Source organism: Crinia signifera, chromosome 4, assembly GCF_055691185.1.
Source record: "Crinia signifera chromosome 4, ASM5569118v1, whole genome shotgun sequence".
In the NCBI taxonomy this organism is placed as follows: domain Eukaryota; kingdom Metazoa; phylum Chordata; class Amphibia; order Anura; family Myobatrachidae; genus Crinia; species Crinia signifera.
In genome coordinates, this window is record NC_139220.1 from 90593778 (window position 1) to 90610539 (window position 16762).

General features: G+C 42.5%; 1 protein-coding gene across 1 annotated transcript in view; it reads left to right on the plus strand.

Moving 5' to 3' along the window:
* STK10 (serine/threonine kinase 10) overlaps positions 1–16481 on the plus strand; it is a 111613-nt gene extending 95132 nt beyond the window's left edge. Inside the window, exons 13-19 of the mRNA XM_083181984.1 lie at positions 392–484; positions 1178–1307; positions 2630–2754; positions 9386–9571; positions 12364–12489; positions 13069–13182; positions 14622–16481. Coding sequence (XP_083038110.1) covers positions 392–484; positions 1178–1307; positions 2630–2754; positions 9386–9571; positions 12364–12489; positions 13069–13182; positions 14622–14759 — 912 coding nt within the window. The 3' untranslated portion in view covers positions 14760–16481. The remainder of the gene's footprint in view (positions 1–391; positions 485–1177; positions 1308–2629; positions 2755–9385; positions 9572–12363; positions 12490–13068; positions 13183–14621) is intronic.
* Positions 16482–16762: the final 281 nt, after the last annotated feature.

The window sequence follows — 16762 nt, forward strand, 5'->3', positions numbered from 1 at the left end:
CAATGTCCAGATGCTCATCCTGCTCGGGCCGCACAAAGAAATAGAGAAACCGGGGAAAAGAATGTGTTTTGGAAATATATTGTAATGCGTTGCTATATGTTAATAAGATATTTTTTAAGTGTTCTCCAGCAAATGATTTATATTATATATATTTTTTATTACATAGATTAAAAGAAGTTACACTTTTATAAAAAATGTACTGGCTTCTTTAATATTACATATACAGAGAACTTTTTAGGTCTGATTAATTTGGAGAGGAAGCTTGTTATGTGTGTCAGGGCCGTGTTCGCTCCAACGGAAAATAATTATGTTCTTTTTTAAATACTTCCTGCTTGCTCATACTGTTTTTATACTAAAGTCACTCCCCCTTCGCCCTCTGCCATGTCTACAGGTGAAAGCCTCTGTGGAGAAACTGCCAAGGAACCAACGTAAAGAAAGTATGAAACTGAAAATGGAGGAATTTGCGCAGAGAAAGCAAACGACGGTACCAACAGAACATGACCTATTTGTGGGGCTTAGCTGGCATGTTTGTTGCAATGAGAGATATAATGAAGCTGAAATCACAAATAAGTGTTTGCTTAATGCATTTATGGGTGGTGAAAAGGGCCGTCTACGTCCGAAATGATCATTGCTTATGTTTAGTTTCTAGTTCATTCTGTACCTCATTCATGTACTGTATGTAGATCCATAAGTGGGAATTTTACAGTATTTTCTTAAAAGGGCATTTTAGCACCCGGATTCCCTCAAAGGGACAGCTGGGTATCTGAATTTTCCTAAGTTATAGAAATGTCTTGCTTATAAAAAGTCCCATTGAAAGCAGTCATTGTGCAAGACCCTGAACAAGGTGTATGGCTTACCTTTAAGGTAACACTACACCTCTGTTCTTAAAGGAACTATCTCATTCAGGACTCACAACCTGAAACTGCAGATCTGCCAAGTGCTTCTTGGATTAGTTTCTTTGCGGCTTTTGTGTTCCCAGTAATCTGAGGAATGTAGCACTGAGATCTGCGGCACAGTTGCAGGCTGTGCTTTTCTTTAACTTCACTAGTTTAAACACTGGCTGCATTTACATGATTTGAACCCATCAGGAAATTCCTTGCATTAATGTTCCAGACTAGTAACTTATTGTGTTGCTGACACTGCTCACGTCTGAGCCTCTTCTGTGTACTACCTGCAGGAGCAGCAGTTCTTAAACAAGCAGAAGGAGGATATGTCTCTGGCAATGAGCGTCATCACCTTGGAGAACAAGAAAGAGATCTATAACAAGGAGAAGGAGTTTCTGAACAAGAAGCAGCAGCTCCTCAGAGGTGACCACACAGGACGGACTATTGTGCTCTACTGATTGTGTGGTTTTACAAAAAAAAAAAAAAGACAATCATTTTATAGGCATAGTTTTAAATTTGTACTTTACGGGGGTAGAGCGTGGTGGGTGCTAAAGGCAGAGCCGCAAGACTGTAGGGAACCAAAAGGTGACAGTGTGCAAATGTAGTGCCAATACATCTGTGTCATTGTAGTTTTTAACTTCTGTGTCACCAGTCTTTCTTAGCTCGCCCTCTCTTTACATAGTAGATCTGTTCCTCACACAACTTGTCACACCTTATTAATACAGCTCTTCTGATACTGCATGACAAGGTTTGTTGTGCAAATCTACCACACTCAGGCTCCTTAAGACATTGCTGAAGGGGGGATGCTTAATATGTCCTACAAGGCAGGCATGTCCAAACTATGGCCCTCCAGCTGCTGTGAAACTACACATCCCAGCATGCCTTGCCATAGTTTTAGCATACCCTAATAGCAAAACTGTAGCAAGGCATGATGGGACTTGTAGTTTCACAACAGCTGGAGCCATAGTTTGGACACGGCTGCACTAAGAGCTCCCTTAACTCCTTAGATGGTTTTCATATCTGTAGATTTTAGGAGTAATATTGCCTGGTGGGAAGAGCAGAGAGAAAGTCCATCCTGCTACCCTTCACCCACTTTCAGCCTAGTTCATGTCGTAAGGTGGTAATAAGTGAGGACATTAGGACTGTGATTATCATTTTTCTGTGTTTATATTACATGGTGTCAGGAGATCTACAAATGTGCCTCACAAGGTGCAACATGACACCCATTAAAATAATTAAAGACTCTAGAGGACATTGAAAAATGGAAGTCATTTTGTGAGGGCATAAAGACTGCATCTTCCCGCAAAATAAAACATGTTCTGTATTTTATATTGTATATTATATTTATTTGCATATGGGAGAGAAAGCATAATCTGTACTAAGCAAGGAACATGGTCAACCTGAGCAACTCGTCCCATCAGCTGGCTTAGGTTTGGACCGTGAATCCATGTAATTACCCACCAGCACAGGGGCATGTACGCAATGCCGGAACAGTATGTGCGGTATACATTTGCACTTTTGGAAACAACATTACAGAGGGCAAAATACAAACCTTAGCATAATATATGCAGTATTAATTGCAGGGTGACTATGCATCTGATGCAAGTGTCAGTGAAACATTTTGGTGTTGGGTTCCACTAAGCAGCTTTGTAAACCTCCGACCTATAAATAAAGTGGGATTTTCTTTGTTTTTTGTAAAGAGGTTTACTGCTTGGGCTAATTATAAAATTCCTTTCTTCATAAAGATAGAGAAGCCTGCATTTGGGAACTGGAAGAGCGCCACCTGCAGGAAAGGCACCAACTGATGAAGCAACAACTGAAGGACCAATATTTCTTACAGCGTCATGAGCTGCTAAGGAAGCATGACAAGGTACAGAACTAGTGCATGCTCTCACGCTGCAGTGTGTAAGCCATGTGGGATTTGTTCAGCTGAGCAGCTATTCATGGTGAACGTCTGCATTGAATTAATATTTATATACTTTATACACATTTGTATGGAATGTAGAGCATACATCAAAGCAAACAGACATTAGAATGTTATAACTACCAAGGACAGGATATCCACACTGGCACACATATAGAACACATAAGCCAGTGCGGATTTAGAAAGAAGGAAGGTTGTCTTTACCATTGGGTGGAAATTGGTGAAACCTGAGGGACGGTTTGAGGGAGAGGTCTCAGGTGCCATGCCCAATCCTACTTACCCTTCCCAGATATCCTCCTACAGCCGAGAGAAATAGGAAACTGGGGCTGTTCAAGTTCTACTTGTAGGAAGCTTATGCAGGTGGAGACTTCATTTTGGGGGGGAACCATTACTTGCATATGTATCCCAGTAATGGATTTATTCTTTAGTATACCAGCAGATTTAGGCCTAGCTAAATGTGTTGTGGCTCATTGTATTCCAAGAAATTGTGTTTGTTATTTCCTTGGCACCTGGTAAGAAAAGAAAGCAGATATAGGAGGAACTCCGCCCCGGATTAGGCCTTTTACCACAATTTCATGGCCGATGTTTATTCCAAGCAATTACACTCCTCCCCAATATGAAAAATGTTGGTCTTTCAGATAAAACCACATAGGATGCAGGGTAAGTTCCCAGATATATGTGTATTCCCGACTGATATCACTAAATTACAGCAGCAATTAAATTCCCCTCCTAAATTAACTCCTGTTTAGAACTGAAAATGTTCTTAATAAGTAAAAGAGCGTATCTAAGTATTTACTGGTAGTGCGGGCTAAAAGAGGACCTCCTCATCTCCTTGTACTAGCAACTACACAATGGCTCCCAATGTTTCAAAAAACCTCCACTTTTTTTACAAACAATGTGCCACGTTATAATGTATTGTCTGCTGGTCTGTGATATCACCAGGGTACAATTCCTCACTGTACAGAAAGCCTTGAAGTTATGACTTCAAGAAACTCAGGTTCACTTTCATATGAATGGCTGCAGTCTCCTATGATATATTATTTGGCCCCTGAGAATTTCTAGTCAAACGGATAACTTGACAATAACACCCTACATTAAAGAAATTCTAGAAGCCGGGATATGACTGGATAGAAATAAATAGCCCAATCTTCCATGTCTTGACACTGAGAAACTCTAGAGTTTTCAAGTTTAAAAAAGGGGGAAATCCTTCTTCCTTAAGTAGTTATTGCAGGCATGTCCATAGTCAGACCCGGGGGCCAATTGCGGCCCGTGCTGTCATTTCAAGCGGCCCGCAGCCTTCAACTGGAAGCGGGCAGAGCATCAGATGTGGGAAGCACAGGACACTAAAGCACGCCTTTACCTTGCTGTCTGCTGCAGTGAGGAGGTGCTGGCCGTGACAGTCAGATGTGTTTGGCGTCCTACCCCTGCTGCTACAATCGTATATCGCCCTACTCCACAATCACAGTGACAGCAGTGTTTGGGGAGGGGGGCAGCAAGGGGGAAACTTGCTCCCATAACATGCAGAGCGGAGGAGGGCAGCAGCTGAAGCCCAAGCATCTCCTGTCCTTGCAGTGCCTGCTTTGCCTCTCCTTCCTCTGGCTCACACAAGGGGCTGGGAAACATACAGAGAAGGGAGGGGGCAGAGTGGGGGATATACAGTGAAGGAGGTTCAGGCTGGGGGACATACAGTGAATGGAGGCAGTGATGGCCATTCAGAGAAGGGGGGGCAGGCTGGGGGACATACAGTGAATGGAGGCAGAGTGGGGTACATAGTGAATGGGGTTCATACAGTGAATGGGAGTCATACTATGAAGGAGGGTCAGGCTTGGGGATATACAATGAATGGAGGCACTGATGGACATTAAGAGAAGGGGGGCAGGCTGGAGGACAGAGTGAATAGGTGCAGAGTGGGAAACGTACAGTGAATGGGGGCAGAGTGGGGGACCATTTTGATGTGATTAATGATTCAAAGAATGTCAGTCTGAATGGTTGGCCCCCACACATTTACACTTCACAAAATCTGTCCCTCGTCGCAAAAAGTTTGGACACCCCTGACTTATTGTCTTGTAAACTTCAGACAAAAACATCCTCCCTTTTTCAAAATTAATGAATTTTGTTTTGAAGTGCAGATTTTATTACTGAGACCTGTAGAATCCTGCTTGTTTGGCATGATGGATTTCCTTTTTGTACTGTAGTTTTGTAATATAATTGCCTTTTTTGTTCTGGTTTTTAATGAAGCTATTGTTTCTCTTCCCCCTTATTTGTACTTGATTGAGTTTTTATATTTTGATGTTTTGTATGGCATTGTGAAAACTGGTATGTCATAATCACAGATGTCAGTAAGAGGAGGAGGATCTATGGCATGTGTCTCTACAGCCCAGAAGATAATCCTCATTCTGTATGGGATAATTTGTGCCACATTTTTGTGTGGCTTGGAAATGAGGAGTGTATTTTCTGTAAGTGAATTGAAATATAATCCACAAAAACCACAATATAGACACTTTTTCTTTCCACAGTATTTATAATAGTTTCCATTGAAGCCAACAAGACCTGGGGACTTGAAAGAGGATGTTGACCTCTAGAGAGATACTTCACACGATAACTTTATATTTTGTTTTTCTGCTGGTTTATGGTCGGTGGAAGTGCAGCTTCTCGGGTTATGCTTCACTTAGAGCAGGCATGTCCAAACGGCAGCCCTCCAGCTGTTGTGAAACTACACATCCCAGCATGCCTTGCAATCATTTTAGCATTCCCTAATAGCAAACTGTGGCAAGGCATGATGGGACTTGTAGTTTCACAACATCTGGAGGGCCATAGTTTGGACATGCCTGACTTAGAGGGTCATCTGCTGGAATAACTGTTTACAGCAGGTTCTAATAGACCTGGAATTGTGCTAATATCGCACAATATAGAAATATAGAAAGCTATAGACTGTCCCTGTCAGTGGCTCTGTTGCTTTTGCAATGCAATGTTTACTTTTTACTCTTGGCCACATGTGCTTATGAAATCTGGAATTATTACCCTGTCTAAAGATTTTTTTTATTTTTTTTGGCCTGCTGTTTCAAGAATTTTCCAAGATTTGTTTGAGCTTAGAATAAGCCTTAGGATTAATGTGTGCACAGTTCCTCACATGCTAGGTGTAAATTGCTGACCTCTAAATCATTACATTATTCTTTGTAGTTCTTGCATTTGTTGGCCAAACAAGCATTTGTATGAACTCTCATTATGCCCTTTCATGTCTGCCAATAACACTAGGGTTTACCACTGACCGGTGTTATCTATGATTTCCTGGCATTTAGCTTTGCATTTTACATTTTAAAGTCACCATTTTTAAAGTAGTAGGAGGGGAAGCACAAACTCTCTACAGTACATTGTCCTTTGTTAGGTCAGCGAAAACAAGATCATGTTCAGAGATTATGATGGTGTTTGACACCCTAGAAAATAAAGGCTTTCAGTCTTCATTATTATACCTAATTAATAGGGTGCCATAGAGGGAAGGATTAAGAGGAGGGGGCCCATATGCAGACCCCCTCCACTCTGTGTGTGTGTGTGTGTGTGCGTGTGTGTGCACGCGTTCGTTCGTGTGCAAGTCTCCAGGAACATGGCTCCCTCGTTGCCATTTTCCTGGTGATTTCTGTATCTGTTGCAGCAAGGTAAGTAATTAAACAGGAGTGCAGGGAGTGTGGTGTGGGCCTCCCTGGAAACAGGAGGCACCCACTTTACCAATGCCAGTGGTGCCACAAGTAGTCTACAGCCCTATACATAGGACTAGCAATAAGGCAGTACAAAGTAAAACTGTACAGCACACTACAGAAAACATATAACAGCACCACAATACAACTATAGAAGCTAGGGGAGTATGCAGCAAAAGTCTGAAACCTGTATCCAATAGCATGGGCGCAACTATCAGGTTTACTGCTGCTGGAAGAGTTGGAAAAGCAGCAAACAAGTGAAGTTATGTCGACAGAGAGCACGGGAGGAGGTGTAGAGTATAGGTGGTGTGCAGGAGAAGCTGGCTGTGAGGGGAGGAAGGCCACACACACAAGGAGCATACAATCTAAATTCTAAACTGGTTAAATTATAATGTAATAAGTGGAAGGTGTGCTCTGCTATTACCATAACCTAGTCTCCAAAGGGCTAGAATGTTTCTGTATTTACCGCTGAGATGCATTCTTGAACCCAACTGCCAGTTACACAGTATCCCATTATAGGTTTATAAAGTACTACTATGTTCCAAGAGACTATTCTCAATTGTTAGATGCAGTGGTAGTTATGGCTTATATTGTGTAAAACTCCGTACACACTGGGCGACCCGGCTTTTTTAGCTGAGCGACGTGCTGCAGCATGAAAACTCAGCACAAAGCGGGACACCCGCTCAATACACTGTGATGATTTTTACAACCGGTGTGGCTTTCCCCGCGGTCAGTACTGACAGGCCAGACCGCACATTGGCATTGCTGCAAGACACATGGAGTCTTCTGTGCTCCTTTTATAAGCGATCAAGTGGGTTTGCTTAGAAAAGGGGCTGAAATCGCCCCGTGTGTATGCCCTAACAGTTGATACATTGTTTCATAGATCTCAGCAGAGTCAAAATGTTTTTTTTTTTGGGCAGGTTTGTCCTGTCCCCCCATATCCCCAGAATATTAAACTGTTTTCACTGTTCTTTCTCTTCATTCATTGACTTTGGTAATGGTTTCCACAGAATATTAAGTGAGCTCTTAAAACAATCCTAGTTAGTTGATGACTTTAGTGTGCTTGTGTCCATTAAAACGGGTTGGGATCATTTGGTCTATTGCATTATGGTAGAAAGTCATTAGGTCGACATGCTAAAAGGTCGACATGATTCTAGGTCGACATGGGAAAAGGTCGACATGATTCTAGGTCGAAAGGTCATTAGTTCGACAGGTCATTAGTTCGACAAGGTCATTAGTTCGACATTGTCTATGTCGACATTCACAAGGTTGACATGGGGTTTTTCACTGTTTTTTTACCTGAATGTCAACACAGTCGACATGGACACAGTTTAAAGTGCACTGCATCCCCTCGCATCGCTCGCTGCGCTCGCAATGCGTCGGGCACGGTGCCTCGCTACGCTCGGCACACTATTTTATTCTCCCACCACGCCCTAGTGGATGGTAGGGCATGAAATACCGCCTGTCGGCACATGTTGGCTCAAAAAACAGTGAAAAACTCCATGTCGACCTTGTGAATGTCGACATAGACAATGTCGAACTAATGACCTTGTCGAACTAATGACCTTGTCGAACTAATGACCTTGTCGAACTAATGACCTTGTCGAACTAATGACCTTTCGAACTAGAATCATGTCGACCTTTTCCCATGTCGACCTAGTCATGTCGACCTTTTAGCATGTCGACCTAATGGATTCGACCTAATGACTTTCTACCATAATGCAGTAGACCAAATGACCGCATCCCCATTAAAACATATGAAGGTGATGTCTTCCAAGATCCCACTGTGCATCAAAAAAGCTTGCCAGTCTGTTCTGTCATTTAGTAATACACCCCTGTATTTAATGCATTTATATCTTAGAGCCCACTTGTTTAGATGAGGAGTCTTTGCTGGCCCAATCTCAGTTGATCCTTAAGTACAAAATAGTTTGTTACTCCACCGATTCCCTTTTTTTCCCAGATTACCTTGATAGCTGTAAGATGGTAAACCACAATAGCGCAATGTAAATTCTCTTTGCGTCGTGCGTGGTTACCCCTAGTGATATCCACAGACTGTTGAGGCATCTGCAGAGCCACTAAAAAGTATGGCTGAACCATCCATAAATATTAAGGGTAAAGACCTTCACTAGTAGCTTAAAAGGCCAGAAGTAACCCGTGTGGACCCCCACGTTTAGAGGAGAGGCTTCTGTGCAGCGTTGGTGTGCAGGATTCGCTTTATTTCATCATTTATATCCTGCAGCGCATGCTTTACCCAAATTTATTCTCACTCTTGTTTCAATCCACAAGTCTTGGTTAGCTATCAAATCTTGGCTCCAGGGGCGTAACTACCATAGGTGCAGGGGATGCAGCTGCTATGGGGCCCAGAGCTGAGAGGGGCCCACTTTGCCTGTCAAAGTGTCATGTGCTGTATACATTTTTCAGCATTTGGTGATAAAGAGGGGCCCTTACAAACCTTTGCTATGGGGCCCACATGTATATAGTTACGCCACTGCTTGGCTCCCTGTTGAACACGCAGCTCAGCTGTCTGACATAAGCTTGCTTCACCAACGCAGTACCTTGCATGCTTGTTATGTCCATGGCCTCTTAACAGAATTTTGATGGTTGTGTATTTCTCAAACAAGGAGTTGAAATGCAACAACGCTATACCCAACGCTTTGATCATTAGAAGCACCTGACCTTGTTTTTTCTTACAAAATAGCAGTCCTCGTTCTTTGGTTAGTAGATTGCACAAATAGGGACAAGTAAGCATTTGTAAAGAATGTACATTCATGGGAAAACTACTTTTATTACTTACATTATTTAAAAATGCATTTGTGGATACTTGCAGCTTTGTCTTCATGCATTTTGCTTGACTCATGTAAAGGAGATCTATTTACCCCCTCTAGGAAAAAGAGCAGATGCAGCGGTACAACCTGCGTATGATGGAACAGCTCCGGTTGCGGCAGCAGCAGGAAAGAACCCGCTTGCCAAAAATCCAGAGGAGTGAAGGAAAGACTCGTATGGCCATGTACAAGAAGAGCCTACATATCAGCACTTTAAGTGCTGCTGAGCAGAGAGAGCGGATTAAACAGGTGGATGGCACAGATCACATCGGGGCATATTCCAGCATAATAATTTATTCATTTATTTATTACGTTTCTTATATAGCGCACACATATTCCGCAGCGCTCTACAGAGAATATTTGAACATTCACATCAGTCCCTGCCCCAGTGGAGCTTATAATCTATATTCCCTACCACATATGCACGCACACAGACATTCTAGGGTTAATTTTGCTGGGAGCCAATTAGCTTACCAGTATATTTTTGGATTGTGGGAGGAAACCGGAGTACCCGGAGTAAACCCACGCAAGTACGGGGAGAATATACAAACTCTGCACAGTTAGAGCCATGGTGGGAATCAAATCCATGACCTCAGCACTGTGAGGCAGTAATGCTAACCATTACACCGTCTGTACTGCCCCATAATAATCCCATCATAGCATTATTTAATACGCGCAAAACCACTTTTATTTTTTATTTTATTCAATCGACTAAATTAATTTGGTATTTGCAACACAGGAATCTCTAGTAATAAGTGTCAATATACTTTGGCCTATTTCTGATTTAGGCGTAAAAAAAGGAACAATTTGTTCTCGGAACAGACTCTGTTGCAATGCAAGGGCTGTAAATGCATTTATTGTTTTCAATGAAGTGAAAATACAGTTTTTTGTCCCATCACCCCCCTTTATAAAACAAATACTGGGCATCTTTGAGTATCTATTTGCAATTTAGAATTAAGCTGCCACACCCCCTTTATAAAATGTATATCTTTCTGCACATTCATTGTAGCTTGTTTTTCCATGTGAAAATGATCCCTATTCACCCAAAAACGGAGTCTCTTAAGAGTCAGACCTAGGTTTTCGTGGCAACGATCTCAGAGAAAATGGTTACTGATCTAGCATTTGGTCTTCTCTGACTAAGGCAGGTGAACTTCCATCCCCATTAAGCACCGGCATTGGGGCAAAAGCTGGATGCACACTAAGCGATATGACTGTCCAATCTGCCAGATCAGACGGCCTATAACTCGATTTGGCAAAAATTGACCAGTGTTTGTCAGATATACATGTGCCTGCACATCAAACCTGCATATATCGCTAGTGTCCTGTATTATGCTAATGACATCGCTCCAGTGATTACGGGCAATCTTTGAGGACAGGGATTCGTTCCGATGCCAGATCGAATCCCCATCGCTCCAGTGTATACCCAGCTTCTTGTGACAGCCCTGAGTGCATGTATTAGCTTTGGTAAATCGTGGCTAATTGGATACCACTCTGCGGGCCATATTCTATTAGCCCTGTTATTATTTTGGGCTAATATAGTGATTTTAGCCCAATTGGTGATTGTTGGGCCCACCAATTATAGACTTTTTTTTTATGATATAGTAAATGCTGCAGTTGGGGGTAAGTGAGCTGGCCTCGGGGCTAATAGGATAGCCCACCCCTGGTGAATCTGTTAGCAGTTGTAAATTATCGCTGCTAATTAGTACATCTAGCACATCTCTTTATGGGCTAGATGTACTAAGCTTGAAAAGTTATAAAATGTAGAGTGATAAACAGCCAGCCAATCGGCTCCAACCTGCTAGGTCATAGGCTGTGTTTGAAAAATGACAGGTAGCAGCTGATTGGTTGTTTGGTTTATCACTCTCCGTTTTGTCACTTTTTAAGCTTGGTACATCTGGCCTTATATGTTATGGAATGAAAACTGAAAATTTTATGGACTGTAATTGAATAGTATGAATCTTCAAAGTGTAAAAAAAAACACTCGTAAAATTTGCATAGATAATTGGGTACTTGTGTAGTTTCACGGCACCACTACGTAGTTAGCGTAGCGTACCTTTTCAGAATCGGGTGGTTAGCATAGCAAAATGTTCCCGCGGTAGTGGCGTGAGCATCCCTGTACTGTTTGTCAGTTCCCTAGACTACGCGGCAGCGTCCCCCCGACCTTTTCATACCCCCACTATACACGTTGGCGTGGAGTTGATTTTATAAAGTGTGGCGAGTGCAGCGAGCCACCGAGCCCAAAGCGTGGCGAGCGGACGCGGAATACATGTGAAGCTAGCCACGCTTCGGGCTCGGTGGCTCGCTGCGCTCGCCACACTTTAGAGAATAAACTCCACGCCAGTCTAGATAGTGGGGTATGAAAAGGTCGGGAGGACGCGCATCGCTGCGCTCGCCACGCTTCAGGCTGCCGTGGATAGTGGGGGTATCAAATGGAGGCATTTGCCAGTATGTAACATGGAGCACTAGCAAATGCCTCTTTGTGCATGAGACACACGCGCTCCCGAACACCTAGTTACTGTACCCAGCCACAATAGTTACTAAGACGCATGGGCGTCTCAGACGCACCAACGTATCGCACAGATGGAGTGCCTCTCCACCGGCGTCCACATTATCCCCTCTCCACAGAAGACAGGATATCATGCTGACGCCAGCGCTGTGAGAGAGGCACTCACTAGCTTAGCAAAGTAAGGCAGCCGTAAAAGTGAGGCAGCCATTGGCCAACGTCAGCAGCCTATGAGCACTACTGCTGGTGCTATGCTGAATCCAAAGTTAGCGTAGCGCAGAGCTGGCGCCATACAGGCACTACGCTGATAACGTAGCTTAGAGCTGGCGAGCTGCCAAGATTCAAATGGCAGAATCCAAACATAGCATAGCGCAGAGCTGGCGCTGTGAAACTACACAAGTACCGATCACTGAATTCCCCATAGAGTACGCTGTGAAACTACACAAGTACCGATCACTGAATTCCCCATAGAGTAGAACATATATTTTTCATTATTTCTATGACTTTTTCATATTCATTTATTTATTGTCTTCTGCAGTTCTCTCAGCAGGAGGAGAAGCGGCAGAAAGCAGAGAGAGCACAGCAGCAGCAGAAACACGAATGTCAGCAACAGGAGATGCAGGCAGAGTGCGACAGCAATGCAAGAGAGCTGCAGCAGCTTCAGGTAAAGTGATCACAGTTAATCAGGATACACAGATTTATATCTAATGCCTACAAAGTATGGGTGTGTTAGACCTTGTACGATGATGCTCAGGAACAGAATATTAGATGTATTATACCTGTACTTATCCTGCAGGTATAACACTTCCTGCTTTGCCCATTTTTCCCAAGGTGAAGAAGCAGGGCTGAGATGTCTGCCTAGTGCTGATATACTGTGTCTCACCCCCAATGCGGAGCCTGCTTTGGTATGTGAGCAACAACACCTGCAGCTGCCGATATGGATAGCTGCAGGTGACTGGATATTCAGTCCTACGGACCGTACATACGTTGCCATGTTCTCCTGTAGATAGCAGCGCTGATAGATATCACCCCCGTCACTGAGCACACTGTCCATAGGCTGTAAAAAGCAGAGCTATGTAGGCATTGGCTTACAAATCAGAACCAGGCCCACAGGTAAGTAAAGGCTTGACTGTGTTCACTCCGCACGGATTTCCTCTCTGATGTAATATTGCGGCTGTATGGTTCTTTCGCCTGCTGTTATTCACTGAGCACTTATTTTTGACTTCCACTCATTTGTTTCTAGAATGAAAAGTGTCATCTACTTGTGGAACATGAGACCCAGAAACTGAAGGTGTTGGATGATGCGCATATACACATGCTGAGAGACTGGAGGGAGAAACTGAGACCGCGCAAGAAGGTGAGAATACAGCCTTACCACGGAGAACGTCTGGGATGTCAAATAGTTACATTTGGCTATAAGCATACGTTTTCATTGCTGTGTGGGGGTGGGGGGTGTCGTTAAATTTCAATTGCTGCAGTTAAATACATGTAGGTGTCTGAGACAAGACTTTGTGGCCAATATTCATGAGGTACTAGACATCTATGAATAGACACGTTCTAAAGTAATGTCCCTGGTACTTTGTGAAATACTATAGAAAGGTCTAACAGTGCTATACTGTCACCTAGTGGTGACTGGGAGATTCTGTTTTGGTTGTGGTGCAGGAAGTAACGGAACGAAAGCTGTTGATACATGAGGAGGCATCCTCTATAAATCCCACATGTCCTAACTTACTGCCAAATCACCGAGTTATCGGCGCACACACACCGCAGCATGAACTGGTCACCACCTGACCTGCCCAACTTTCCCCACTGTGTTCTATTGTAATCCCAATATTGCAATACAGGCCGATGAGCGTTCTGAGTGAAGCTACTCAGTCTCGCACAGCACACAGCGCAGTGTGCTGAGCGAGGTGTCAGGGTCAGTGTTCTCCCTTAATTACACTGGCCCTAACTGATTAGTAACCTGCGTGCAGGTTATTAATCGCTGCCGGATTCAGTACGGCGGGGCCGCACATTTAAATCGATTTATGGCCTACACATACAGTAATTTACCGGCACATGCGTATTTAAGACATTTCCAGAGTAATTTAGTAAAATCACTCAGAAAATGGCTGAATGCCCCCTGTGTACGGCCTGTTACACATATGTGTTCCTCATGAATAATTTGTAAAGTGTTTGACCTGTTAATCCTGGTAGTATTAGCTGTACATTTGGTCTAGGCTGTTTATGTTATGTTTATGTGGTCTGTATTTGTAACCACCCATACTGTATATATCATTTTGGGACCATATGTTTGGTAACCAGACCAATTTTCACACACTTTATCTATATTGCTTAAGCAGAGAATAACTAGTTTTTAATTTATTTTTGGTTTGCTAATGGCTGATTGGCATTATTATAATTTTTTATTTGTATCCCTTTATATGAATTTTTTTTACCTTGCAATGAAACGCATGAGGTTTTATGCAATAACATCAGCTTGTTGGCATTAAAATCACAGCTAGTGTTAGAGCATGGTTGTCACATGTCTAACAGGGGGTGCAGAGGCCCGATGTGCTTCTTCTCCCTTCTATACACCTAGTGATCACCTTACCGAGGTTCTGTGGAATGGTAGATGGGTTAGAGATTCTACTGCAAAGCATTTACCTCTGGAAAATGTGACGGGTGGGGTTCTAATGGTCCTAATTTTCCGGATCACTTGTGTTTCCTGACCTTCACACTATGATTATATAATTATGTCAAATTGGTTTATCCTTGCTTGTAAATATAGTAAGATAGCATTTATATTTACAACAGGCTCTGGAGGATGACCTAGAACAGAAGAAGCATGAGCAGGAAATGTTCTTCCGGGTGCCTGAGGAAGTTGGAGGATATATTGGATCAGCCCAGAAACCTGCCAAGTTCTATTCGTACAGTTCAGCTGAAGCTTCATGAGGTTCTTGTGAGCTGATAAAAATCATTCAGACGTTTGCTGTTGATTATGCAGAAGGAGCTGACCGTTTTGTTGCAACTTTACCAATGGACTCTATTTGCACATCAAGTATATCTAAAAATGTATAGATAGAAGTGGGTGCCAGAGTGGCTGGAAATCATAGAGCCCAATATACTGAGACTATACAGACCTTGGGAAAGCTGGGGTCTTTATTTTGTGCCTTAGGGGTGAGTCTGTACAAAAATGCTTGTCAGTCATATCACATAACGAACTTGTCGCCTGCATGAGTTACCATTTGATTGGCCTAGAAACGCCGGCAACCAAACTTATCCCCCTGGCGGCCCAAACTCACTGTTTTCTGTATGCAGCCGTGTGGGTCTGTGAGCGAGTTGGCGTGAGTCTGGATCTGCTGTAAGTGCGTATTCTAGCCTCACATACTGTAATCACGCCCACAAGTAACAGCTGCTGACTGCTAGTAGAACACTCTCCATTGCATTCTGAATAACCCTTATAAACCAAAACTCACCTTTTGTACAACATAATCTACTTGATTGCCCACAGAAGTTAGGATACATTTTTGCTGGTGTAAAATGATCCCATTATTGCCATCCAATGTGTGTGCCATGAGATTTTGCACCTAATATTAGTGCAAATGTGCCACATTCCTGTCCTGTGATCATTTCCTCTGCTGAGTGTTCCCCATATCAGTCTAGTCACATTACTTGTGAGCGTGTTGTCTTTTCAATACACAGTCTTGCTCCATCCACTGCTTGGCCAAGTACTGTATATGTAGAAGTTCATATGACAGGTCATAATGTTTAACCGCTATTTCTTACCATAATATGTGAATTTGGGATAACCTCTTTAATATGGGAGTATATCACGGTGCTAGGATCTAATTCTAGAATGGTCTTTTGTGCACCAGTACCACAGAACCACTGGTGTGTGAATGCCTCCCATTAGCCCAAACATGTATACCGTAATTGAGATGTTCTGTCAGGCCAAAAGCTATACTATGAAATATGTATATGGCAATAAAATTAAGTTATAGTTTGAGAAGGATCTAATTAAGTAATAATAATAATTTTCTTTGGTATTTACTAAATTAATATATACATATTGCTTGGGTTTAATATAGATAATAGCTTTTTGACTTGAAATATTTGTTTAGTGCACTTATTGTGAAACAAATGAAAAATGGTGGACTGCTGGCCAGTCTTGTGCTGGGGGCCAAGTGTAGTGTAGTGAGCCAGGGGCTGTCTTGGCTGTACATGAGTCAAGATTATCAGTCTTTAGCCCCCTCTTCCACTTAATATTATTTTGATTTCTCAATATATGTTCTGTTTTGCAATGGAGGAGAGGGGGACAGGGACATCTATTTGTTAAGCATCAGTATAGTTCATATATACCATTGTTCCTTGGTTTCCTCACATGTGCCTTGCTATTTGTACTGGAGACAGGTTAAAGCAACACCTCCATTACATAACGAACAGTGTCACTTTAGCCTCATCACTGCTGACGACTTCTGTAATTCAGCTTTACTGCGCAGTAAGTATATAGAACTATGTGTAAGATAGAAGTACATATGCTGTTAAAGTCTGTTTTCATTGGAAAGGATAACATCCTATGAAAGTTGTATACACAAATATTATAAAGAATGTTTTCTGGGGTGATACACTGTAAAATGTAAATAAGATTCTAATAAAGTAACAAGAATATATCTGTAAAATATTGTCTCCTGTCTCGCTGATGTGTGCAGCTAAATACATTGTCACTGGTTTCTCATTAGGCTGCGTTCTAGACAATAAGCCGTAGATTTAATATCCTGCGTTTTACAGCTTTGACAAATTGCAACAAAAGGGCAACAGTAATAATGCTAAAATGCACTGGTTTAACATTAATTACTTTTGCCGTTGCAATAAAAATATCGCTCAGAGCCGCTGATTATCGATTGCTTTGTAAACCAAACGTTTAGTAAATCTGTTAAGATGCTGCCTTCACCGAA